The sequence below is a fragment of the Microcebus murinus genome, chromosome X (assembly GCF_040939455.1).
Source record: "Microcebus murinus isolate Inina chromosome X, M.murinus_Inina_mat1.0, whole genome shotgun sequence".
Classification (NCBI taxonomy): domain Eukaryota; kingdom Metazoa; phylum Chordata; class Mammalia; order Primates; family Cheirogaleidae; genus Microcebus; species Microcebus murinus.
In genome coordinates, this window is record NC_134136.1 from 79,065,645 (window position 1) to 79,093,264 (window position 27,620).

Here is a 27,620-nt window from a genome sequence, read left to right on the forward strand (position 1 = left end):
CATCACCTGCAGGGACCGCAGCCCCAGGCTCGTGCTGTTGAGGAACTGAGGCTGACGCGGGTCAGGGAGTGCAGAGAAAGGCCTGCGCCTCCCTAACGGCTTCCTGAAGCCGCCAGAGCCACCGCTCGCTCACGCTGGGGGCGGGGTGCCATGGAGGCGTCTGTGCTCTCTGACCCCTCAGGGTGAAACCGAGTGCAAAAACCCTCACACCAGGCCGGGCGCGGGGGCTCACGCCTGTCATCCCAGCACTCTGGGAGGCCGAGGCGGGCAGGTCATTCAAGGTCAGGAGTTTGAGACCAGCCCGAGCAAGAGCGAGACCTGTCTCTACCAAAAATAGAAAGAAATTATCTGGTCAACTAAACACATATATATAAAAAATTAGTCGGGCGTGGTGACGCATGCCTGTAGTCCCAGCTACTGGGGAGGCTGAGGCAGGAGGATCGCTTGAGCTCAGGAGTTTGAGAACAGCCTGAGCAAGAGCAAGAGACCGTCTCTACCAAAAATAGAAAGAAATTATCTGGACAACTAAAAATATATATAGAAAAAATTAGCCGGGCATGGTGGCGCATGCCTGTAGTCCCAGCTACTGGGGAGGCTGAGGCAGGAGGATCGCTTGGGGCCAGGAGTGTGAGGTTGCCGTGAGCGAGGCTGACACCACGGCACTCTAGCCCGAGCGACACAGTGAGACTCTGTCTCAAACAAAACAGAGTCGCCCTCGTGTTCCGGGATTTCAGTAAGCGGGACTCAGGCTGCAAACCTCTAAGGTGGCGGCAGGCTGGGACGCGAGCGCGCCACGCTTCCGCGCGCGGGCACCCACCTTGGCCACGGGGCCCATGCTCTCCAGGGCGGCCCTCTCGTGCGGGAACTGCGCGAAGGCGCTCTCCACCCTGGCGATGACAGCGTCCACGTTCAGCGTCCCCGCGGGCCGCCCGCGCGGGAAGTAGAAGGCGGGGATGCTCTGGCTGGCGGCGGGCGGCACGGGCTGCTCCTTCCTCGCCTGCACCTGCGGGCGACAGCGGACGTCAGAGCCGGAGCGCGCACGCACCCGCCCCGCACGGACGCGCGATGCACGCACCCGCCCCGCACGGACGCGCGACGCATGCACCCGCCACGGACGGACGCGGGACGCACAGGGGCCCGCCCCGCACGGACGCGCGATGCACGCACCAGCCCCGCACGGACACGCGACGCACAGGGGTCCACCCCGCACGGACACGCGATGCACGCACCTGCCCCGCACAGACGAGAGACACACAGGGGCCCGCCCCGCACGGACACGCTATGCACGCACCCGCCACGGACAGACGCGGGACGCACAGGGGCCCGCCCCGCACGGACGCGCGATGCACGCACCCGCCCCGCACGGACACGCGACACACAGGGGCCCGCCTCGCACGGACACGCTATGCACGCACCCGCCACGGACGGACGCGGGACGCACTGGGGCCCGCCCCGCACGGACGCGCAATGCATGCACCCGCCCTGCAGGACGCGCTACTCACAGGGGTCCACCCCGCACGGACACGCTATGCACGCACCCGCCCCGCACGGACGCGCGATGCACGCACCCGCCCTGCAGGACGTGCTACTCACAGGGGTCCACCCCGCACGGACACGCTATGCACGCACCCGCCCAGCACGGACGCGCTACGCACGCACCCGCCCCGCACGGACGCGCGATGCACGCACCCGCCCTGCAGGACGCGCTACTCACAGGGGTCCACCCCGCACGGACACGCTATGCACGCACCCGCCCCGCACGGACGCGCGATGCACGCACCCGCCCTGCAGGACGTGCTACTCACAGGGGTCCACCCCGCACGGACACGCTATGCACGCACCCGCCCAGCACGGACGCGCTATGCACGCACCCGCCCCGCACGGACGGACGCGCGACGCACACGCCCGCCACGGACGGACACGCGACGCACAGGGGCCCACCCCGCACTGACGCGCTATGCATGCACCCGCCCCGCATGGAGACCCGACGCACAGGGGCCCACCCCGCATGGACGCGCTATGCACGAACCCGCCCCGCACGGACGCGCGACGCATGCACCCGCCACGCACAGACGGACGCGGGATGCACAGGGGCCTGCCCCGCACGGACGCGCGATGCACACGCACTCGCCAGGCACGGACGCGCTATGCACACACCCGCCCCCCACGGACGCGCGACGCACATGGGCCCGCCCAGAGGCGGGTGTGAGTCCAGGGGCGCCGGACGACCCCGGAGGCTGACCCCACACTTAATGCAGAGGCCACGTCCATGCAGGGGGCCCCCAGGACCTGGCCACCCCTACCCGGGGTTGCCGAGCCGCACCCAGACCACCCCTCCGGCGCAGCGTGGCTGCGGGCCGGGTGGCCGGCGCACAGAGCACGCGAGTCTGGCAGGCCTGCCCCGGTCTGCAGAGAAGCCACCCCGTGACCCCGGGGAGGGACAGGGCTGTGGACGGGGGTCACTCGGTGCAGGGCTGGGGACAGGGGTCGCACAGCACAGGGCCAGGGCCAGTCAAATGGCACGTGACTGTGGACCAGGGGAAGGATGTCACTCAGCACTGGGCTGTGGGTGGGGGCGGGGACAGGGGTCGCACGGCACAAGGACAAGCTGTCTGGCTCTGGCTCCGGCCCACCCTATTCTGCCCCTGCCAGGACCCTGTCCGTCCTCACTGTCCCACACGAGCACCTCCCAGAGAAGGGTGCCTGCATCTGCCACCCCAGCACCAACCTGGGCGGCCTCAAAGAATGGGTCTCAGCACTGCTGTGTTTTTTTTTTTCTAAAGACAGAGTCTCCCTCTGTCGCCCAGGTTAGAGTGAGTGCCGTGGCGTCAGCCTCGCTCACAGCAACCTCAGACTCCTGGGCTCAACCGATCCTCCTGCCTCAGCCTCCCCAGTAGCTGGGACGACAGGCATGCGCCACCGTGGCAGGCCCATTTTTTCTATATATATTAGTTGGCCAATTAATTTCTTTCTACTTATAGTAGAGACGGGGGTCTCGCTCTTGCTCAGGCTGGTTTCTAACTCCTGACCTCGAGCGATCCTCCTGCCTCGGCCTCCCAGAGAGCTGGATTGACAGGCGTGAGCCAACGCGCCCGGCCAGAACATTATTTCTTTCCCTATTTCCGGAACGCCTGCCAAGGTCCCACGTCTCATTCCTGTGGGCACTAAGCGCTGTGACAATGGCTGCTGTGGCGGATCTTTTCTCTGTGAGCAGACGGTGCTGCATTTAACGGTGCACCCTGCCCTCCACGAGCAAGACTGCCCTCGGCCCAGTGCTCAGAGAACGCTGGACACTGGCACCACAGGCCCTGTTAACTGGGGGAGTCAGTACCACTCGCCCACAGAACGCTGCTGTTACCCACAGGACAGAGCCCAGTCTTGTCCTAGCACGGACATTACACTGCACCTCCTCCTCCCTCTACACACAGACAGCGCCTGCTGAGCAGGATGGGCCCGCTCTCCCTGAACAGACAGGGCTGCCGAAAACACCATCCCCACTCAGCAACAGGGAGGCAAGAACACAAACAGCTCTAATCTGTGACTGCTCCAGAGCCCCTGCTCTCCCTGACCACAGTCACCACGCACAGTGACACACAGTCCTGCAGTCTGCACTCCTGCACTCGCAGTCTCACCTCTGACTACCCAGAGTCACGTCCTCCCTGACCAGAGTCACCACGCACAGTGACACAGTCCTGCAGTCTGCACTCCTGCACTCGCAGTCTCACCTCTGACTACCCAGAGTCACGTCCTCCCTGACCACAGTCACCACGAAGAGTGACACACAGCCCTGCAGTCTGCACTTCTGCACTCGCAGTCTCACCTCTGACTACCCAGAGTCACGTCCCCCCTGACCACAGTCACCACGCACAGTGACACACAGTCCTGCAGTCTGCACTCCTGCACTCGCAGTCTCACCTCTGACTACCCAGAGTCACGTCCTCCCTGACCACAGTCACCACGCACAGTGACACAATCCTGCAGTCTGCACTCCTGCACTCGCAGTATCACCTCTGACTACCCAGAGTCACGTCCTCCCTGACCACAGTCACCACGCACAGTGACACAGTCCTGCAGTCTGCACTCCTGCACTCGCAGTCTCACCTCTGACTACCCAGAGTCTCGTCCTCCCTGACCACAGTCACCACGCACAGTGACACAGTCCTGCAGTCTGCACTCCTGCACTCGCAGTCTCACCTCTGACTACGCAGAGTCACGTCCTCCCTGACCACAGTCACCACGCACAGTGACACAGTCCTGCAGTCTGCACTCCTGCACTCGCAGTCTCACCTCTGACTACGCAGAGTCACGTCCTCCCTGACCACAGTCACCACGCACAGTGACACAGTCCTGCAGTCTGCACTCCTGCACTCGCAGTCTCACCTCTGACTACGCAGAGTCACGTCCTCCCTGACCACAGTCACCACGCACAGTGACACAGTCCTGCAGTCTGCACTCCTGCACTCGCAGTCTCACCTCTGACTACCCAGAGTCACGAGGTCCCTGACCACAGTCACCACGCACAGTGACACAGTCCTGCAGTCTGCACTCCTGCACTCGCAGTCTCACCTCTGACTACCCAGAGTCACGTCCTCCCTGACCACAGTCACCACGCACTGTGACACAGTCCTGCAGTCTGCACTCCTGCACTCGCAGTCTCACCTCTGACTACCCAGAGTCACGTCCTCCCTGACCACAGTCACCACACACAGTGACACAGTCCTGCAGTCTGCACTCCTGCACTCACAGTCTCACCTCTGACTACCCAGAGTCACGTCCTCCCTGACCACAGTCACCACGCACAGTGACACACAGTCCTGCAGTCTGCACTCCTGCACTCACAGTCTCACCTCTGACTACCCAGAGTCACGTCCTCCCTGACCACAGTCACCACGCACAGTGACACAGTCCTGCAGTCTGCACTCCTGCACTCGCAGTCTCACCTCTGACTACCCAGAGTCACGTCCTCCCTGACCACAGTCACCACGCACAGTGACACACAGTCCTGCAGTCTGCACTCCTGCACTCGCAGTCTCACCTCTGACTACCCAGAGTCACGTCCTCCCTGACCACAGTCACCACGCACAGTGACACAGTCCTGCAGTCTGCACTCCTGCACTCGCAGTCTCACCTCTGACTACCCAGAGTCACGTCCTGCCTGACCACAGTCACCACGCACAGTGACACACAGTCCTGCAGTCTGCACTCCTGCACTCGCAGTCTCACCTCTGACTACCCAGAGTCACGTCCTCCCTGACCACAGTCACCACGCACAGTGACACAGTCCTGCAGTCTGCACTCCTGCACTCGCAGTCTCACCTCTGACTACCCAGAGTCACGTCCCCCCTGACCACAGTCACCACGCACACTGACACAGTCCTGCAGTCTGCACTCCTGCACTCGCAGTCTCACCTCTGACTACCCAGAGTCACGTCCTCCCTGACCACAGTCACCACGCACAGTGACACAGTCCTGCAGTCTGCACTCCTGCACTCGCAGTCTCACCTCTGACTACCCAGAGTCACGTCCTCCCTGACCACAGTCACCACGCACAGTGACACAGTCCTGCAGTCTGCACTCCTGCACTCGCAGTCTCACCTCTGACTACCCAGAGTCACGTCCTCCCTGACCACAGTCACCACGCACAGTGACACAGAGTCCTGCAGTCTGCACTCCTGCACTCGCAGTCTCACCTCTGACTACCAGAGTCACGTCCTCCCTGACCACAGTCACCACGCACAGTGACACACAGTCCTGCAGTCTGCACTCCTGCACTCGCAGTCTCACCTCTGACTACCCAGAGTCACGTCCCCCCTGACCACAGTCACCACGCACACTGACACAGTCCTGCAGTCTGCACTCCTGCACTCGCAGTCTCACCTCTGACTACCCAGAGTCACATCCTCCCTGACCACAGTCACCACGCACAGTGACACAGTCCTGCAGTCTGCACTCCTGCACTCGCAGTCTCACCTCTGACTACCCAGAGTCACGTCCTCCCTGACCACAGTCACCACGCACAGTGACACAGTCCTGCAGTCTGCACTCCTGCACTCGCAGTCTCACCTCTGACTACCCAGAGTCACGTCCTCCCTGACCACAGTCACCACGCACAGTGACACAGTCCTGCAGTCTGCACTCCTGCACTCGCAGTCTCACCTCTGACTACCCAGAGTCACGTCCTCCCTGACCACAGTCACCACGCACAGTGACACACAGTCCTGCAGTCTGCACTCCTGCACTCGCAGTCTCACCTCTGACTACCCAGAGTCACGTCCTCCCTGACCACAGTCACCACGCACAGTGACACAGTCCTGCAGTCTGCACTCCTGCACTCGCAGTCTCACCTCTGACTACCCAGAGTCACGTCCTCCCTGACCACAGTCACCACGCACAGTGACACACAGTCCTGCAGTCTGCACTCCTGCACTCGCAGTCTCACCTCTGACTACCCAGAGTCACGTCCTCCCTGACCACAGTCACCACGCACAGTGACACACAGTCCTGCAGTCTGCACTCCTGCACTCGAAGTCTCACCCCTGACTACCCAGAGTCACGTCCTCCCTGACCACAGTCACCACGCACAGTGACACAGTCCTGCAGTCTGCACTCCTGCACTCGCAGTCTCACCTCTGACTACCCAGAGTCACGTCCTCCCCGACCACAGTCACCACGCACACTGACACAGTCCTGCAGTCTGCACTCCTGCACTCGCAGTCTCACCTCTGACTACCCAGAGTCACGTCCTCCCTGACCACAGTCACCACGCACAGTGACACACAGTCCTGCAGTCTGCACTCCTGCACTCGCAGGCTCACCTCTGACTACCCAGAGTCACGTCCCCCCTGACCACAGTCACCACGCACAGTGACACAGTCCTGCAGTCTGCACTCCTGCACTCGCAGTCTCACCTCTGACTACCAGAGTCACGTCCTCCCTGACCACAGTCACCACGCACAGTGACACAGTCCTGCAGTCTGCACTCCTGCACTCGCAGTCTCACCTCTGACTACCCAGAGTCACGTCCTCCCTGACCACAGTCACCACGCACAGTGACACAGTCCTGCAGTCTGCACTCCTGCACTCGCAGTCTCACCTCTGACTACCCAGAGTCACGTCCTCCCTGACCACAGTCACCACGCACAGTGACACAGTCCTGCAGTCTGCACTCCTGCACTCGCAGTCTCACCTCTGACTACCCAGAGTCACGTCCTCCCCGACCACAGTCACCACGCACACTGACACAGTCCTGCAGTCTGCACTCCTGCACTCGCAGTCTCACCTCTGACTACCCAGAGTCACGTCCTCCCTGACCACAGTCACCACGCACAGTGACACACAGTCCTGCAGTCTGCACTCCTGCACTCGCAGTCTCACCTCTGACTACCCAGAGTCACGTCCCCCCTGACCACAGTCACCACGCACAGTGACACAGTCCTGCAGTCTGCACTCCTGCACTCGCAGTCTCACCTCTGACTACCAGAGTCACGTCCTCCCTGACCACAGTCACCACGCACAGTGACACAGTCCTGCAGTCTGCACTCCTGCACTCGCAGTCTCACCTCTGACTACCCAGAGTCACGTCCTCCCTGACCACAGTCACCACGCACAGTGACACAGTCCTGCAGTCTGCACTCCTGCACTCGCAGTCTCACCTCTGACTACCCAGAGTCACGTCCTCCCTGACCACAGTCACCACGCACAGTGACACAGTCCTGCAGTCTGCACTCCTGCACTCGCAGTCTCACCTCTGACTACCCAGAGTCACGTCCTCCCTGACCACAGTCACCACGCACAGTGACACACAGTCCTGCAGTCTGCACTCCTGCACTCGCAGTCTCACCTCTGACTACCCAGAGTCACGTCCTCCCTGACCACAGTCACCACGCACAGTGACACAGTCCTGCAGTCTGCACTCCTGCACTCCTGCACTCGCAGTCTCACCTCTGACTACCCAGTCACGTCCTCCCTGACCACAGTCACCACGCACAGTGACACAGTCCTGCAGTCTGCACTCCTGCACTCGCAGTCTCACCTCTGACTACCCAGAGTCACGTCCTCCCTGACACAGTCACCACGCACAGTGACACACAGTCCTGCAGTCTGCACTCCTGCACTCGCAGTCTCACCTCTGACTACCCAGAGTCACGTCCCCCCTGACCACAGTCACCACGCAGTGACACACAGTCCTGCAGTCTGCACTCCTGCACTCGCAGTCTCACCTCTGACTACCCAGAGTCACGTCCTCCCTGACCACAGTCACCACGCACAGTGACACACAGTCCTGCAGTCTGCACTCCTGCACTCGCAGTCTCACCTCTGACTACCCAGAGTCACGTCCTCCCTGACCACAGTCACCACGCACAGTGACACACAGTCCTGCAGTCTGCACTCCTGCACTCGCAGTCTCACCTCTGACTACCCAGAGTCACGTCCTCCCTGACCACAGTCACCACGCACAGTGACACACAGTCCTGCAGTCTGCACTCCTGCACTCGCAGTCTCACCTCTGACTACCCAGAGTCACGTCCCCCCTGACCACAGTCACCACGCACAGTGACACAGTCCTGCAGTCTGCACTCCTGCACTCGCAGTCTCACCTCTGACTACCCAGAGTCACGTCCTCCCTGACCACAGTCACCACGCACAGTGACACAGTCCTGCAGTCTGCACTCCTGCACTCGCAGTCTCACCTCTGACTACACAGAGTCACGTCCTCCCTGACCACAGTCACCACGCACAGTGACACAGTCCTGCAGTCTGCACTCCTGCACTCGCAGTCTCACCTCTGACTACCCAGAGTCACGTCCTCCCTGACCACAGTCACCACCCACAGTGACACAGTCCTGCAGTCTGCACTCCTGCACTCGCAGTCTCACCTCTGACTACCCAGAGTCACGTCCTCCCTGACCACAGTCACCACGCACAGTGACACACAGTCCTGCAGTCTGCACTCCCGCACTCACAGTCTCACCTCTGACTACCCAGAGTCACGTCCTCCCTGACCACAGTCACCACGCACAGTGACACACAGTCCTGCAGTCTGCACTCCTGCACTCGCAGTCTCACCTCTGACTACCCAGAGTCACGTCCTCCCTGACCACAGTCACCACGCACAGTGACACAGTCCTGCAGTCTGCACTCCTGCACTCGCAGTCTCACCTCTGACTACCCAGAGTCACGTCCTCCCTGACCACAGTCACCACGCACAGTGACACACAGTCCTGCAGTCTGCACTCCCGCACTCGCAGTCTCACCTCTGACTACCCAGAGTCACGTCCTCCCTGACCACAGTCACCACGCACAGTGACACAGTCCTGCAGTCTGCACTCCCGCACTCACAGTCTCACCTCTGACTACCCAGAGTCACGTCTTCCCTGACCACAGTCACCACGCACAGTGACACACAGTCCTGCAGTCTGCACTCCTGCACTCGCAGTCTCACCTCTGACTACCCAGAGTCACGTCCTCCCTGACCACAGTCACCACGCACAGTGACACACAGTCCTGCAGTCTGCACTCCTGCACTCGCAGTCTCACCTCTGACTACCCAGAGTCACGTCCTCCTGACCACAGTCACCACGCACAGTGACACACAGTCCTGCAGTCTGCACTCCTGCACTCACAGTATCACCTCTGACTACCCAGAGTCACGTCCTCCCTGACCACAGTCACCACGCACAGTGACACAGTCCTGCAGTCTGCACTCCTGCACTCGCAGTCTCACCTCTGACTACCCAGAGTCACGTCCTCCCTGACCACAGTCACCACGCACAGTGACACACAGTCCTGCAGTCTGCACTCCTGCACTCGCAGTCTCACCTCTGACTACCCAGAGTCACGTCCTCCCTGACCACAGTCACCACGCACAGTGACACAGTCCTGCAGTCTGCACTCCTACACTCGCAGTCTCACCTCTGACTACCCAGAGTCACGTCCTCCCTGACCACAGTCACCACCCACAGTGACACAGTCCTGCAGTCTGCACTCCTGCACTCACAGTCTCACCTCTGACTACCCAGAGTCACGTCCTCCCTGACCACAGTCACCACGCACTGTGACACAGTCCTGCAGTCTGCACTCCTGCACTCACAGTCTCACCTCTGACTACCCAGAGTCACGTCCTCCCTGACCACAGTCACCACGCACAGTGACACAGTCCTGCAGTCTGCACTCCCGCACTCACAGTCTCACCTCTGACTACCCAGAGTCACGTCTTCCCTGACCACAGTCACCACGCACAGTGACACACAGTCCTGCAGTCTGCACTCCCGCACTCGCAGTCTCACCTCTGACTCCCCAGAGTCACGTCCTCCCTGACCACAGTCACCACGCACAGTGACACAGTCCTGCAGTCTGCACTCCCGCACTCACAGTCTCACCTCTGACTACCCAGAGTCACGTCCTCCCTGACCACAGTCACCACGCACAGTGACACACAGTCCTGCAGTCTGCACTCCTGCACTCGCAGTCTCACCTCTGACTACCCAGAGTCACGTCCTCCCTGACCACAGTCACCACGCACAGTGACACACAGTCCTGCAGTCTGCACTCCTGCACTCGCAGTCTCACCTCTGACTACCCAGAGTCACGTCCTCCCTGACCACAGTCACCACGCACAGTGACACAGTCCTGCAGTCTGCACTCCTGCACTCGCAGTCTCACCTCTGACTACCCAGAGTCACGTCCTCCCTGACCACAGTCACCACGCACAGTGACACAGTCCTGCAGTCTGCACTCCTGCACTCGCAGTCTCACCTCTGACTACCCAGAGTCACGTCCTCCCTGACCACAGTCACCACGCACAGTGACACACAGTCCTGCAGTCTGCACTCCTGCACTCGCAGTCTCACCTCTGACTACCCAGAGTCACGTCCTCCCTGACCACAGTCACCACGCACAGTGACACAGTCCTGCAGTCTGCACTCCCGCACTCACAGTCTCACCTCTGACTACCCAGAGTCACGTCTTCCCTGACCACAGTCACCATGCACAGTGACACACAGTCCTGCAGTCTGCACTCCTGCACTCGCAGTCTCACCTCTGACTACCCAGAGTCACGTCCTCCCTGACCACAGTCACCACGCACTGTGACACAGTCCTGCAGTCTGCACTCCTGCACTCACAGTCTCACCTCTGACTACCCAGAGTCACGTCCTCCCTGACCACAGTCACCACGCACAGTGACACAGTCCTGCAGTCTGCACTCCCGCACTCACAGTCTCACCTCTGACTACCCAGAGTCACGTCTTCCCTGACCACAGTCACCATGCACAGTGACACACAGTCCTGCAGTCTGCACTCCTGCACTCGCAGTCTCACCTCTGACTCCCCAGAGTCACGTCCTCCCTGACCACAGTCACCACGCACAGTGACACAGTCCTGCAGTCTGCACTCCCGCACTCACAGTCTCACCTCTGACTACCCAGAGTCACGTCCTCCCTGACCACAGTCACCACACACAGTGACACACAGTCCTGCAGTCTGCACTCCCGCACTCGCAGTCTCACCTCTGACTACCCAGAGTCACGTCCTCCCTGACCACAGTCACCACGCACAGTGACACAGTCCTGCAGTCTGCACTCCTGCACTCGCAGTCTCACCTCTGACTACCCAGAGTCACGTCCTCCCTGACCACAGTCACCATGCACAGTGACACACAGTCCTGCAGTCTGCACTCCTGCACTCGCAGTCTCACCTCTGACTACACAGAGTCACGTCCTCCCTGACCACAGTCACCACGCACAGTGACACACAGTCCTGCAGTCTGCACTCCTGCACTCGCAGTCTCACCTCTGACTACCCAGAGTCACGTCCTCCCTGACCACAGTCACCACGCACAGTGACACAGTCCTGCAGTCTGCACTCCTGCACTCGCAGTCTCACCTCTGACTACCCAGAGTCTCGTCCTCCCTGACCACAGTCACCACGCACAGTGACACACAGTCCTGCAGTCTGCACTCCTGCACTCGCAGTCTCACCTCTGACTACCCAGAGTCACGTCCTCCCTGACCACAGTCACCACGCACAGTGACACATCCTGCAGTCTGCACTCCTGCACTCGCAGTCTCACCTCTGACTACCCAGAGTCACGTCCCCCCTGACCACAGTCACCACGCAGTGACACACAGTCCTGCAGTCTGCACTCCTGCACTCGCAGTCTCACCTCTGACTACCAGAGTCACGTCCTCCCTGACCACAGTCACCACGCACACTGACACAGTCCTGCAGTCTGCACTCCTGCACTCGCAGTCTCACCTCTGACTACCCAGAGTCACGTCCTCCCTGACCACAGTCACCACGCACAGTGACACACAGTCCTGCAGTCTGCACTCCTGCACTCGCAGTCTCACCTCTGACTACCCAGAGTCACGTCCTCCCTGACCACAGTCACCACGCACAGTGACACAGTCCTGCAGTCTGCACTCCTGCACTCGCAGTCTCACCTCTGACTACCCAGAGTCACGTCCTCCCTGACCACAGTCACCACGCACAGTGACACACAGTCCTGCAGTCTGCACTCCTGCACTCGCAGTCTCACCTCTGACTACCCAGAGTCACGTCCTCCCTGACCACAGTCACCACGCACTGTGACACAGTCCTGCAGTCTGCACTCCTGCACTCGCAGTCTCACCTCTGACTACCCAGAGTCACGTCCTCCCTGACCACAGTCACCACGCACACTGACACAGTCCTGCAGTCTGCACTCCTGCACTCGCAGTCTCACCTCTGACTACCCAGAGTCACGTCCTCCCTGACCACAGTCACCACGCACAGTGACACACAGTCCTGCAGTCTGCACTCCTGCACTCGCAGTCTCACCTCTGACTACCCAGAGTCACGTCCTCCCTGACCACAGTCACCACGCACAGTGACACACAGTCCTGCAGTCTGCACTCCTGCACTCGCAGTCTCACCTCTGACTACCCAGAGTCACATCCTCACTGACCACAGTCACCACGCACAGTGACACAGTCCTGCAGTCTGCACTCCTGCACTCGCAGTCTCACCTCTGACTACCCAGAGTCACGTCCTCCCTGACCACAGTCATCACGCACAGTGACACAGTCCTGCAGTCTGCACTCCTGCACTCGCAGTCTCACCTCTGACTACCCAGAGTCACGTCCTCCCTGACCACAGTCACCACACACAGTGACACAGTCCTGCAGTCTGCACTCCTGCACTCGCAGTCTCACCTCTGACTACCCAGAGTCACGTCCTCCCTGACCACAGTCACCACGCACAGTGACACAGAGTCCTGCAGTCTGCACTCCTGCACTCGCAGTCTCACCTCTGACTACCCAGAGTCACGTCCTCCTTGACCACAGTCACCACACACAGTGACACACAGTCCTGCAGTCTGCACTCCTGCACTCGCAGTCTCACCTCTGACTACGCAGAGTCACGTCCTCCCTGACCACAGTCACCACGCACAGTGACACAGTCCTGCAGTCTGCACTCCTGCACTCGCAGTCTCACCTCTGACTACCCAGAGTCACGTCCTCCCTGACCACAGTCACCACGCACAGTGACACACAGTCCTGCATTCTGCACTCCTGCACTCGCAGTCTCACCTCTGACTACCCAGAGTCACGTCCTCCCTGACCACAGTCACCACGCACAGTGACACAGTCCTGCAGTCTGCACTCCTGCACTCGCAGTCTCACCTCTGACTACCCAGAGTCACGTCCTCCCTGACCACAGTCACCACGCACAGTGACACACAGTCCTGCAGTCTGCACTCCTGCACTCGCAGTCTCACCTCTGACTACCCAGAGTCACGTCCTCCCTGACCACAGTCACCACGCACAGTGACAGAGTCCTGCAGTCTGCACTCCTGCACTCGCAGTCTCACCTCTGACTACCCAGAGTCACGTCCTCCCTGACCACAGTCACCACGCACAGTGACACAATCCTGCAGTCTGCACTCCTGCACTCGCAGTCTCACCTCTGACTACCCAGAGTCACGTCCTCCCTGACCACAGTCACCACCCACAGTGACACAGTCCTGCAGTCTGCACTCCTGCACTCGCAGTGTCACCTCTGACTACACAGAGTCACGTCCTCCCTGACCACAGTCACCACGCACACTGACACACAGTCCTGCAGTCTGCACTCCTGCACTCGCAGTCTCACCTCTGACTACCCAGAGTCACGTCCTCCCTGACCACAGTCACCACGCACAGTGACACAGTCCTGCAGTCTGCACTCCTGCACTCGCAGTCTCACCTCTGACTACCCAGAGTCACGTCCTCCCTGACCACAGTCACCACGCACAGTGACACACAGTCCTGCAGTCTGCACTCCTGCACTCGCAGTCTCACCTCTGACTACCCAGAGTCACGTCCTCCCTGACCACAGTCACCACGCACTGTGACACAGTCCTGCAGTCTGCACTCCTGCACTCGCAGTCTCACCTCTGACTACCCAGAGTCACGTCCTCCCTGACCACAGTCACCACGCACACTGACACAGTCCTGCAGTCTGCACTCCTGCACTCGCAGTCTCACCTCTGACTACCCAGAGTCACGTCCTCCCTGACCACAGTCACCACGCACAGTGACACACAGTCCTGCAGTCTGCACTCCTGCACTCGCAGTCTCACCTCTGACTACCCAGAGTCACGTCCTCCCTGACCACAGTCACCACGCACAGTGACACACAGTCCTGCAGTCTGCACTCCTGCACTCGCAGTCTCACCTCTGACTACCCAGAGTCACATCCTCACTGACCACAGTCACCACGCACAGTGACACAGTCCTGCAGTCTGCACTCCTGCACTCGCAGTCTCACCTCTGACTACCCAGAGTCACGTCCTCCCTGACCACAGTCATCACGCACAGTGACACAGTCCTGCAGTCTGCACTCCTGCACTCGCAGTCTCACCTCTGACTACCCAGAGTCACGTCCTCCCTGACCACAGTCACCACACACAGTGACACAGTCCTGCAGTCTGCACTCCTGCACTCGCAGTCTCACCTCTGACTACCCAGAGTCACGTCCTCCCTGACCACAGTCACCACGCACAGTGACACAGAGTCCTGCAGTCTGCACTCCTGCACTCGCAGTCTCACCTCTGACTACCCAGAGTCACGTCCTCCTTGACCACAGTCACCACACACAGTGACACACAGTCCTGCAGTCTGCACTCCTGCACTCGCAGTCTCACCTCTGACTACGCAGAGTCACGTCCTCCCTGACCACAGTCACCACGCACAGTGACACAGTCCTGCAGTCTGCACTCCTGCACTCGCAGTCTCACCTCTGACTACCCAGAGTCACGTCCTCCCTGACCACAGTCACCACGCACAGTGACACACAGTCCTGCATTCTGCACTCCTGCACTCGCAGTCTCACCTCTGACTACCCAGAGTCACGTCCTCCCTGACCACAGTCACCACGCACAGTGACACAGTCCTGCAGTCTGCACTCCTGCACTCGCAGTCTCACCTCTGACTACCCAGAGTCACGTCCTCCCTGACCACAGTCACCACGCACAGTGACACACAGTCCTGCAGTCTGCACTCCTGCACTCGCAGTCTCACCTCTGACTACCCAGAGTCACGTCCTCCCTGACCACAGTCACCACGCACAGTGACAGAGTCCTGCAGTCTGCACTCCTGCACTCGCAGTCTCACCTCTGACTACCCAGAGTCACGTCCTCCCTGACCACAGTCACCACGCACAGTGACACAATCCTGCAGTCTGCACTCCTGCACTCGCAGTCTCACCTCTGACTACCCAGAGTCACGTCCTCCCTGACCACAGTCACCACCCACAGTGACACAGTCCTGCAGTCTGCACTCCTGCACTCGCAGTGTCACCTCTGACTACACAGAGTCACGTCCTCCCTGACCACAGTCACCACGCACACTGACACACAGTCCTGCAGTCTGCACTCCTGCACTCGCAGTCTCACCTCTGACTACCCAGAGTCACGTCCTCCCTGACCACAGTCACCACGCACAGTGACACACAGTCCTGCAGTCTGCACTCCTGCACTCGCAGTCTCACCTCTGACTACCCAGAGTCACGTCCTCCCTGACCACAGTCACCACGCACAGTGACACAATCCTGCAGTCTGCACTCCTGCACTCGCAGTCTCACCTCTGACTACCCAGAGTCTCGTCCTCCCTGACCACAGTCACCACGCACAGTGACACAGTCCTGCAGTCTGCACTCCTGCACTCGCAGTCTCACCTCTGACTACGCAGAGTCACGTCCTCCCTGACCACAGTCACCACGCACAGTGACACAGTACTGCAGTCTGCACTCCTGCACTCGCAGTCTCACCTCTGACTACCCAGAGTCACGTCCTCCCTGACCACAGTCACCACGCACAGTGACACAGTCCTGCAGTCTGCACTCCTGCACTCACAGTCTCACCTCTGACTACCCAGAGTCACGTCCTCCCTGACCACAGTCACCACGCACAGTGACACAGTCCTGCAGTCTGCACTCCTGCACTCGCAGTCTCACCTCTGACTACCCAGAGTCACGTCCTCCCTGACCACAGTCACCACGCACAGTGACACAGTCCTGCAGTCTGCACTCCTGCACTCGCAGTCTCACCTCTGACTACCCAGAGTCACGTCCTCCCTGACCACAGTCACCACGCACAGTGACACAGTCCTGCAGTCTGCACTCCTGCACTCACAGTCTCACCTCTGACTACCCAGAGTCACGTCCTCCCTGACCACAGTCACCACGCACAGTGACACAGTCCTGCAGTCTGCACTCCTGCACTCGCAGTCTCACCTCTGACTACCCAGAGTCACGTCCTCCCTGACCACAGTCACCACGCACAGTGACACACAGTCCTGCAGTCTGCACTCCTGCACTCGCAGTCTCACCTCTCACTACCCAGAGTCACGTCCTCCCTGACCACAGTCACCACGCACACTGACACAGTCCTGCAGTCTGCACTCCTGCACTCGCAGTCTCACCTCTGACTACCCAGAGTCACGTCCTCCCTGACCACAGTCACCACGCACAGTGACACACAGTCCTGCAGTCTGCACTCCTGCACTCGCAGTCTCACCTCTGACTACCCAGAGTCACGACGTCCCTGACCACAGTCACCACGCACAGTGACACAGTCCTGCAGTCTGCACTCCTGCACTCGCAGTCTCACCTCTGACTACCCAGAGTCACGTCCTCCCTGACCACAGTCACCACGCACAGTGACACAGTCCTGCAGTCTGCACTCCTGCACTCGCAGTCTCACCTCTGACTACCCAGAGTCACGTCCCCCCTGACCACAGTCACCACGCACAGTGACACACAGTCCTGCAGTCTGCACTCCTGCACTCGCAGTCTCACCTCTGACTACCCAGAGTCACGTCCTCCCTAACCACAGTCACCACGCACAGTGACCCAGTCCTGCAGTCTGCACTCCTGCACTCGCAGTCTCACCTCTGACTACCCAGAGTCACGACGTCCCTGACCACAGTCACCACGCACAGTGACACACAGTCCTGCAGTCTGCACTCCTGCACTCGCAGTCTCACCTCTGACTACCCAGAGTCACGTCCTCCCTGACCACAGTCACCACGCACAGTGACACACAGTCCTGCAGTCTGCACTCCTGCACTCGCAGTCTCACCTCTGACTACCCAGAGTCACGACGTCCCTGACCACAGTCACCACGCACAGTGACACAGTCCTGCAGTCTGCACTCCTGCACTCGCAGTCTCACCTCTGACTACCCAGAGTCACGTCCTCCCTGACCACAGTCACCACGCACAGTGACACACAGTCCTGCAGTCTGCACTCCTGCACTCGCAGTCTCACCTCTGACTACCCAGAGTCACGACGTCCCTGACCACAGTCACCACGCACAGTGACACAGTCCTGCAGTCTGCACTCCTGCACTCGCAGTCTCACCTCTGACTACCCAGAGTCACGTCCTCCCTGACCACAGTCACCACACACAGTGACACAGTCCTGCAGTCTGCACTCCTGCACTCGCAGTCTCACCTCTGACTACCCAGAGTCACGACGTCCCTGACCACAGTCACCACGCACAGTGACATAGTCCTGCAGTCTGCACTCCTGCACTCGCAGTCTCACCTCTGACTACCCAGAGTCACGTCCTCCCTGACCACAGTCACCACGCACAGTGACACAGTCCTGCAGTCTGCACTCCTGCACTCGCAGTATCACCTCTGACTACCCAGAGTCACGTCCTCCCTGACCACAGTCACCACGCACAGTGACACAGTCCTGCAGTCTGCACTCCTGCACTCGCAGTCTCACCTCTGACTACCCAGAGTCTCGTCCTCCCTGACCACAGTCACCACGCACAGTGACACAGTCCTGCAGTCTGCACTCCTGCACTCGCAGTCTCACCTCTGACTACGCAGAGTCACGTCCTCCCTGACCACAGTCACCACGCACAGTGACACAGTCCTGCAGTCTGCACTCCTGCACTCGCAGTCTCACCTCTGACTACCCAGAGTCACGTCCTCCCTGACCACAGTCACCATGCACAGTGACACACAGTCCTGCAGTCTGCACTCCTGCACTCGCAGTCTCACCTCTGACTACACAGAGTCACGACGTCCCTGACCACAGTCACCACGCACAGTGACACAGTCCTGCAGTCTGCACTCCTGCACTCGCAGTCTCACCTCTGACTACCCAGAGTCACGTCCTCCCTGACCACAGTCACCACACACAGTGACACACAGTCCTGCAGTCTGCACTCCTGCACTCGCACTCTCACCTCTGACTACCCAGAGTCACGTCCTCCCTGACCACAGTCACCACGCACAGTGACACAGTCCTGCAGTCTGCACTCCTGCACTCGCAGTCTCACCTCTGACTACCCAGAGTCACGTCCTCCCTGACCACAGTCACCACGCACAGTGACACAGTCCTGCAGTCTGCACTCCTGCACTCGCAGTCTCACCTCTGACTACCCAGAGTCACGTCCTCCCTGACCACAGTCACCACGCACAGTGACACACAGTCCTGCAGTCTGCACTCCTGCACTCGCAGTCTCACCTCTGACTACCCAGAGTCACGTCCTCCCTGACCACAGTCACCACGCACAGTGACACAGTCCTGCAGTCTGCACTCCTGCACTCGCAGTCTCACCTCTGACTACCCAGAGTCACGTCCTCCCTGACCACAGTCACCACGCACAGTGACACACAGTCCTGCAGTCTGCACTCCTGCACTCGCAGTCTCACCTCTGACTACCCAGAGTCACGTCCTCCCTGACCACAGTCACCACGCACAGTGACACAGTCCTGCAGTCTGCACTCCTGCACTCGCAGTCTCACCTCTGACTACCCAGAGTCACGTCCTCCCTGACCACAGTCACCACGCACTGTGACACAGTCCTGCAGTCTGCACTCCTGCACTCGCAGTCTCACCTCTGACTACCCAGAGTCACGTCCTCCCTGACCACAGTCACCACACACAGTGACACAGTCCTGCAGTCTGCACTCCTGCACTCGCAGTCTCACCTCTGACTACCCAGAGTCACGTCCTCCCTGACCACAGTCACCACGCACAGTGACACACAGTCCTGCAGTCTGCACTCCTGCACTCGCAGTCTCACCTCTGACTACCAGAGTCACGTCCTCCCTGACCACAGTCACCACGCACAGTGACACAGTCCTGCAGTCTGCACTCCTGCACTCACAGTCTCACCTCTGACTACCCAGAGTCACGTCCTCCCTGACCACAGTCACCACGCACAGTGACACACAGTCCTGCAGTCTGCACTCCTGCACTCGCAGTCTCACCTCTGACTACCCAGAGTCACGTCCTCCCTGACCACAGTCACCACGCACAGTGACACAGTCCTGCAGTCTGCACTCCTGCACTCACAGTCTCACCTCTGACTACCCAGAGTCACGTCCTCCCTGACCACAGTCACCACGCACAGTGACACACAGTCCTGCAGTCTGCACTCCTGCACTCACAGTCTCACCTCTGACTACCCAGAGTCACGTCCCCCCTGACCACAGTCACCACGCAGTGACACACAGTCCTGCAGTCTGCACTCCTGCACTCGCAGTCTCACCTCTGACTACCCAGAGTCACGTCCTCCCTGACCACAGTCACCACAGACAGTGACACACAGTCCTGCAGTCTGCACTCCTGCACTCACAGTCTCACCTCTGACTACCCAGAGTCACGTCCCCCCTGACCACAGTCACCACGCAGTGACACACAGTCCTGCAGTCTGCACTCCTGCACTCGCAGTCTCACCTCTGACTACCCAGAGTCACGTCCTCCCTGACCACAGTCACCACGCACAGTGACACACAGTCCTGCAGTCTGCACTCCTGCACTCGCAGTCTCACCTCTGACTACCCAGAGTCACGTCCTCCCTGACCACAGTCACCATGCACAGTGACACAGTCCTGCAGTCTGCACTCCTGCACTCGCAGTATCACCTCTGACTACCCAGAGTCACGTCCTCCCTGACCACAGTCACCACGCACAGTGACACACAGTCCTGCAGTCTGCACTCCTGCACTCGCAGTCTCACCTCTGACTACCCAGAGTCACGTCCTCCCTGACCACAGTCACCACGCACAGTGACACACAGTCCTGCATTCTGCACTCCTGCACTCACAGTCTCACCTCTGACTACCCAGAGTCACGTCCTCCCTGACCACAGTCACCACGCACAGTGACACAGTCCTGCAGTCTGCACTCCTGCACTCGCAGTCTCACCTCTGACTACCCAGGTCACGTCCTCCCTGACCACAGTCACCACGCACAGTGACACACAGTCCTGCAGTCTGCACTCCTGCACTCGCAGTCTCACCTCTGACTACCCAGAGTCACGTCCTCCCTGACCACAGTCACCACGCACAGTGACACAGTCCTGCAGTCTGCACTCCTGCACTCGCAGTCTCACCTCTGACTACCCAGAGTCACGTCCTCCCTGACCACAGTCACCACACACAGTGACACAGTCCTGCAGTCTGCACTCCTGCACTCGCAGTCTCACCTCTGACTACCCAGAGTCATGTCCTCCCTGACCACAGTCACCACGCACAGTGACACACAGTCCTGCAGTCTGCACTCCTGCACTCGCAGTCTCACCTCTGACTACCCAGAGTCACGTCCTCCCTGACCACAGTCACCATGCACAGTGACACAGTCCTGCAGTCTGCACTCCTGCACTCACAGTCTCACCTCTGACTACCCAGAGTCACGTCCTCCCTGACCACAGTCACCAAGCACAGTGACACAGTCCTGCAGTCTGCACTCCTGCACTCACAGTCTCACCTCTGACTACCCAGAGTCACGTCCTCCCTGACCACAGTCACCACGCACAGTGACACAGTCCTGCAGTCTGCACTCCTGCACTCGCAGTCTCACCTCTGACTACCCAGAGTCACGTCCCCCCTGACCACAGTCACCACGCACAGTGACACAGTCCTGCAGTCTGCACTCCTGCACTCGCAGTCTCACCTCTGACTACCCAGTCACGTCCTCCCTGACCACAGTCACCACGCACAGTGACACAGTCCTGCAGTCTGCACTCCTGCACTCGCAGTCTCACCTCTGACTACCCAGAGTCACGTCCCCCCTGACCACAGTCACCACGCACAGTGACACAGTCCTGCAGTCTAAGGTAGTCCTCACAGACCACACCCACTGCTCCTGCACAGGCCCCACCCCCAGTCACAGGTCACCCTCACAGACCACACCCACTGCTCCTGCACAGGCTCCACCCCCAGTCAGAGGTCACCCTCACAGACCACACCCACTGCTCCTGCACAGGCCCCACCCCCAGTCAGAGGTCACCCTCACAGACCACACCCACTGCTCCTGCACAGGCCCCACCCCCAGTCACAGGTCACCCTCACAGACCACACCCACTGCTCCTGCACAGGCTCCACCCCCAGTCACAGGTCACCCTCACAGACCACACCCAATGCCCCTGCACAGACCCCACCCCCAGTCACAGGTTACCTCACAGACCACACCCACTGCTCCTGCACAGGGTCCACACCCAGGTCACAGGTCACCCTCACAGACCACACCCACTGCTCCTGCACAGGCCCCACCCCCAGGTCACAGGTCACCCTCACAGACCACACCCACTGCTCTTGCACAGGGTCCACACCCAGGTCACAGGTCACCCTCACAGACCACACCCACTGCCCCTGCACAGGCTCCACCTCCAGGTCACAGGTCACCTCACAGACCACACCCAGTGCTCCTGCACAGGCCCCACCCCCAGTCACAGGTCACCCTCACAGACCACACCCACTGCTCCTGCACAGGCCCCACCCCCAGGTCACAGGTCACCCTCACAGACCACACCCACTGCTCCTGCACCGGCCCCACACCCAGGTCACAGGTCACCCTCACAGACCACACCCACTGCTCCTGCACAGGCCCCACACCCAGTCACAGGTCACCTCACAGACCACACCCACTGCTCCTGCACAGGCCCCACCCCCAGTCACAGGTCACCTCACAGACCACACCCAATGCCCCTGCACAGACCCCACCCCCAGGTCACAGGTCACCCTCACAGACCACACCCACTGCTCCTGCACAGGCCCCACCCCCAGTCACAGGTCACCTCACAGACCACACCCAATGCCCCTGCACAGACCCCACCCCCAGGTCACAGGTCACCCTCACAGACCACACCCACTGCTCCTGCACAGGCCCCACCCCCAGTCACAGGTCACCCTCACAGACCACACCCACTGCTCCTGTACAGGCCCCACCCCCAGGTCACAGGTCACCCTCACAGACCATACCCACTGCTCCTGCACAGGCCCCACCCCAAGTCACAGGTCACCCTCACAGACCACACCCACTGCTCCTGCACAGGCCCCACCCCCAGGTCACAGGTCACCCTCACAGACCACACCCACTGCTCCTGCACAGGCCCCACCCCAAGTCACAGGTCACCCTCACAGACCACACCCACTGCTCCTGCACAGGCCCCACCCCCAGGTCACAGGTCACCCTCACAGACCATACCCACTGCTCCTGCACAGGCCCCACTCCCAGGTCACAGGTCACCCTCACAGACCACACCCACTGCTCCTGCACAGGGTCCACACCCAGGTCACAGGTCACCCTCACAGACCACACCCACTGCTCCTGCACAGGCCCCACCCCCAGTCACAGGTCACCCTCACAGACCACACCCACTGCTCCTGCACAGGCCCCACCCCCAGTCACAGGTCACCTCACAGACCACACCCACTGCTCCTGCACAGGCCCCACACCCAGGTCACAGGTCACCCTCACAGACCACACCCACTGCTCCTGCACAGGCTCCACCCCCAGTCACAGGTCACCCTCACAGACCACACCCACTGCTCCTGCACAGGCTCCACCCCCAGTCACAGGTCACCCTCACAGACCACACCCACTGCTCCTGCACAGGCCCCACCCCCAGTCACAGGTCACCCTCACAGACCACACCCACTGCTCCTGCACCGGCCCCACCCCCAGGTCACAGGTCACCCTCACAGACCACACCCACTGCTCCTGCACAGGCCCCACCCCCAGTCACAGGTCACCCTCACAGACCACACCCACTGCTCCTGCACCGGCCCCACCCCCAGGTCACAGGTCACCCTCACAGACCACACCCACTGCTCCTGCACAGGCTCCACCCCCAGTCACAGGTCACCCTCACAGACCACACCCACTGCTCCTGCACAGGCCCCACCCCCAGTCACAGGTCACCCTCACAGACCACACCCACTGCTCCTGCACAGGCCCCACCCCCAGTCACAGGTCACCCTCACAGACCACACCCACTGCTCCTGCACAGGCCCCACCCCCAGTCACAGGTCACCCTCACAGACCACACCCACTGCTCCTGCACAGGCTCCACCCCCAGTCACAGGTCACCCTCACAGACCACACCCACTGCTCCTGCACAGGCTCCACCCCCAGTCACAGGTCACCCTCACAGACCACACCCACTGCTCCTGCACAGGCCCCACCCCCAGTCACAGGTCACCCTCACAGACCACACCCACTGCTCCTGCACAGGCCCCACCCCCAGTCACAGGTCACCCTCACAGACCACACCCACTGCTCCTGCACAGGCTCCACCCCCAGTCACAGGTCACCCTCACAGACCACACCCACTGCTCCTGCACAGGCTCCACCCCCAGTCACAGGTCACCCTCACAGACCACACCCACTGCTCCTGCACAGGCCCCACCCCCAGGTAACAGGTCACCCTCACAGACCACACCCACTGCTCCTGCACAGGCCCCACCCCCAGTCACAGGTCACCCTCACAGACCACACCCACTGCTCCTGCACCGGCCCCACCCCCAGGTCACAGGTCACCCTCACAGACCACACCCACTGCTCCTGCACAGGCTCCACCCCCAGTCACAGGTCACCCTCACAGACCACACCCACTGCTCCTGCACAGGCCCCACCCCCAGTCACAGGTCACCCTCACAGACCACACCCACTGCTCCTGCACAGGCCCCACCCCCAGTCACAGGTCACCCTCACAGACCACACCCACTGCTCCTGCACAGGCCCCACCCCCAGTCACAGGTCACCCTCACAGACCACACCCACTGCTCCTGCACAGGCTCCACCCCCAGTCACAGGTCACCCTCACAGACCACACCCACTGCTCCTGCACAGGCTCCACCCCCAGTCACAGGTCACCCTCACAGACCACACCCACTGCTCCTGCACAGGCCCCACCCCCAGTCACAGGTCACCCTCACAGACCACACCCACTGCTCCTGCACAGGCCCCACCCCCAGTCACAGGTCACCCTCACAGACCACACCCACTGCTCCTGCACAGGCCCCACCCCCAGTCACAGGTCACCCTCACAGACCACACCCACTGCTCCTGCACAGGCTCCACCCCCAGTCACAGGTCACCCTCACAGACCACACCCACTGCTCCTGCACAGGCCCCACCCCCAGGTAACAGGTCACCCTCACAGACCACACCCACTGCTCCTGCACAGGCCCCACCCCCAGTCACAGGTCACCCTCACAGACCACACCCACTGCTCCTGCACAGGCCCCACCCCCAGTCACAGGTCACCCTCACAGACCACACCCACTGCTCCTGCACAGGCTCCACCCCCAGTCACAGGTCACCCTCACAGACCACACCCACTGCTCCTGCACAGGCTCCACCCCCAGTCACAGGTCACCCTCACAGACCACACCCACTGCTCCTGCACAGGCCCCACCCCCAGTCACAGGTCACCCTCACAGACCACACCCACTGCTCCTGCACAGGCCCCACCCCCAGTCACAGGTCACCCTCACAGACCACACCCACTGCTCCTGCACAGGCTCCACCCCCAGTCACAGGTCACCCTCACAGACCACACCCACTGCTCCTGCACAGGCCCCACCCCCAGGTCACAGGTCACCCTCACAGACCACACCCACTGCTCCTGCACAGGCTCCACCCCCAGTCACAGGTCACCCTCACAGACCACACCCACTGCTCCTGCACAGGCCCCACCCCCAGGTAACAGGTCACCCTCACAGACCACACCCACTGCTCCTGCACAGGCCCCACCCCCAGTCACAGGTCACCCTCACAGACCACACCCACTGCTCCTGCACCGGCCCCACCCCCAGTCACAGGTCACCCTCACAGACCACACCCACTGCTCCTGCACAGGCTCCACCCCCAGTCACAGGTCACCCTCACAGACCACACCCACTGCTCCTGCACAGGCCCCACCCCCAGTCACAGGTCACCCTCACAGACCACACCCACTGCTCCTGCACAGGCCCCACCCCCAGTCACAGGTCACCCTCACAGACCACACCCACTGCTCCTGCACAGGCTCCACCCCCAGTCACAGGTCACCCTCACAGACCACACCCACTGCTCCTGCACAGGCCCCACCCCCAGGTCACAGGTCACCCTCACAGACCACACCCACTGCTCCTGCACAGGCCCCACCCCCAGTCACAGGTCACCCTCACAGACCACACCCACTGCTCCTGCACAGGCTCCACCCCCAGTCACAGGTCACCCTCACAGACCACACCCACTGCTCCTGCACAGGCTCCACCCCCAGTCACAGGTCACCCTCACAGACCACACCCACTGCTCCTGCACAGGCCCCACCCCCAGTCACAGGTCATCCTCACAGACCACACCCACTGCTCCTGCACAGGCCCCACCCCCAGGTAACAGGTCACCCTCACAGACCACACCCACTGCTCCTGCACAGGCCCCACCCCCAGGTAACAGGTCACCCTCACAGACCACACCCACTGCTCCTGCACAGGCCCCACCCCCAGGTAACAGGTCACCCTCACAGACCACACCCACTGCTCCTGCACAGGCCCCTCCCCCAGTCACAGGTCACAGCCTGTCCTCACAGACAACAGGAAAGGGCACCTCACTGCCCTCCACTGCTCCTGCACAACCCCTCACCCAGGCCTCATAAGTAGGTTTCTCTGTTGTCCCCACCAGAGGAGCAGGCCGCATCCCCCCGACCCCGGGGCACAGAGCAGGCCTTGGACGGGAGCTGGCTGAATGTATGTCACACTCCCACCTAAGGCGCACACTGTTCTGCCTCTGCTTCAGAACGTGAATCGGGAACCAGGGCAGCAGGAGGCTGCATCCTCCTGTGTCCCACACGCGTCCTCCCTGAAGACCCTGTCCCGTGTCTCGAGCTGTGGGGACGGAGCCTGGAGCCTTCCGGGAACTCCCCCTCGGGAAAGGCCAGGCGGACGCAGCTGTGGAGTGGGGTCTACGGAATTCACTCAGGCAGAAGACCTACGTCCCAAGTGAAGTTGTGGGCACCAGTTTTTCCGACGACCAGGGCCGCAGACCAACCCACCCTTCTGCTGGAGACGCTGCAAACACCATTTAGAACGTTTGCAGACGTCTTCCAGAGAGCGTCCATAGGTCGGCAAGAAGTAAGGCAGGCTGGGGCCACGGGTGCCTGGAAGGAGCAGCCCAGCACAGCCAGCGGAGCCTGGCAAGGCTGGCCCTCAGGAGTGCGGGCCCAACGGGGTGAGGCGGAGTCCCCGTCACAGCCTGGCAGAGCTCTGGGGACGGGAGGCGGATCCAGGGTCCTCACAGGAAGCTGCCCCCCAAGCGGGGATGCCAGGAGCCTTCACCTTCAGTGAGAAGAATGAGCTAGAAATAAATACCCACCCCACCCCTAACGTCCGGGAATGAAAGGACAACTGTAGGCCTCGAACTCGGTGCTGCGTCAGGAGCTGCAGAGGTGGGGCGGGCAAGTTCTCCCTGAGCACTTACAGCCGCAGAGCACGCGCACTCAGGTTTGCACACCGAGCCCGCGTCACCTGCACGGTCAAAAACCCTCACGCCACAAATGTGACGTTACCCCCAGACTGGCAGCACCCGGAAGCCGTAGGGTCTTCTTGGGGAAATCTGGGACTCTAAAAATTCCTGAGACCAAGTTCCAAGAAAAATGAGTGTTTCCCGGTCAAAGATCACCAAAATGCACAGAAAGAAAGCACAAGGAAAGAGACCCAGAACTCACAGCCTTCAGACTCTTGCATTATCAGAATATAAACCAAATACTCTTCGTACATTTTAAGAGACAAAACAGCAGCTTGAAAATACAAGCAAAGAGCAAGTAAAAACAAACCCAAGTAAAACTTCTAAAACTGAAAAAACAG

The 27,620-nt window shown here is 60.8% G+C and overlaps 1 protein-coding gene across 2 annotated transcripts in view; it reads right to left on the bottom strand.

The window, feature by feature from the left end:
* Positions 1-27,620, bottom strand: part of PPP2R3B (protein phosphatase 2 regulatory subunit B''beta) — a 69,979-nt gene that overhangs the window by 29,864 nt on the left and 12,495 nt on the right. For both annotated transcript variants that reach the window (XM_075999293.1, XM_075999294.1), the window contains exon 2: positions 818-1,003. In XM_075999293.1, coding sequence (XP_075855408.1) covers positions 818-1,003 — 186 coding nt within the window. The remainder of the gene's footprint in view (positions 1-817; positions 1,004-27,620) is intronic.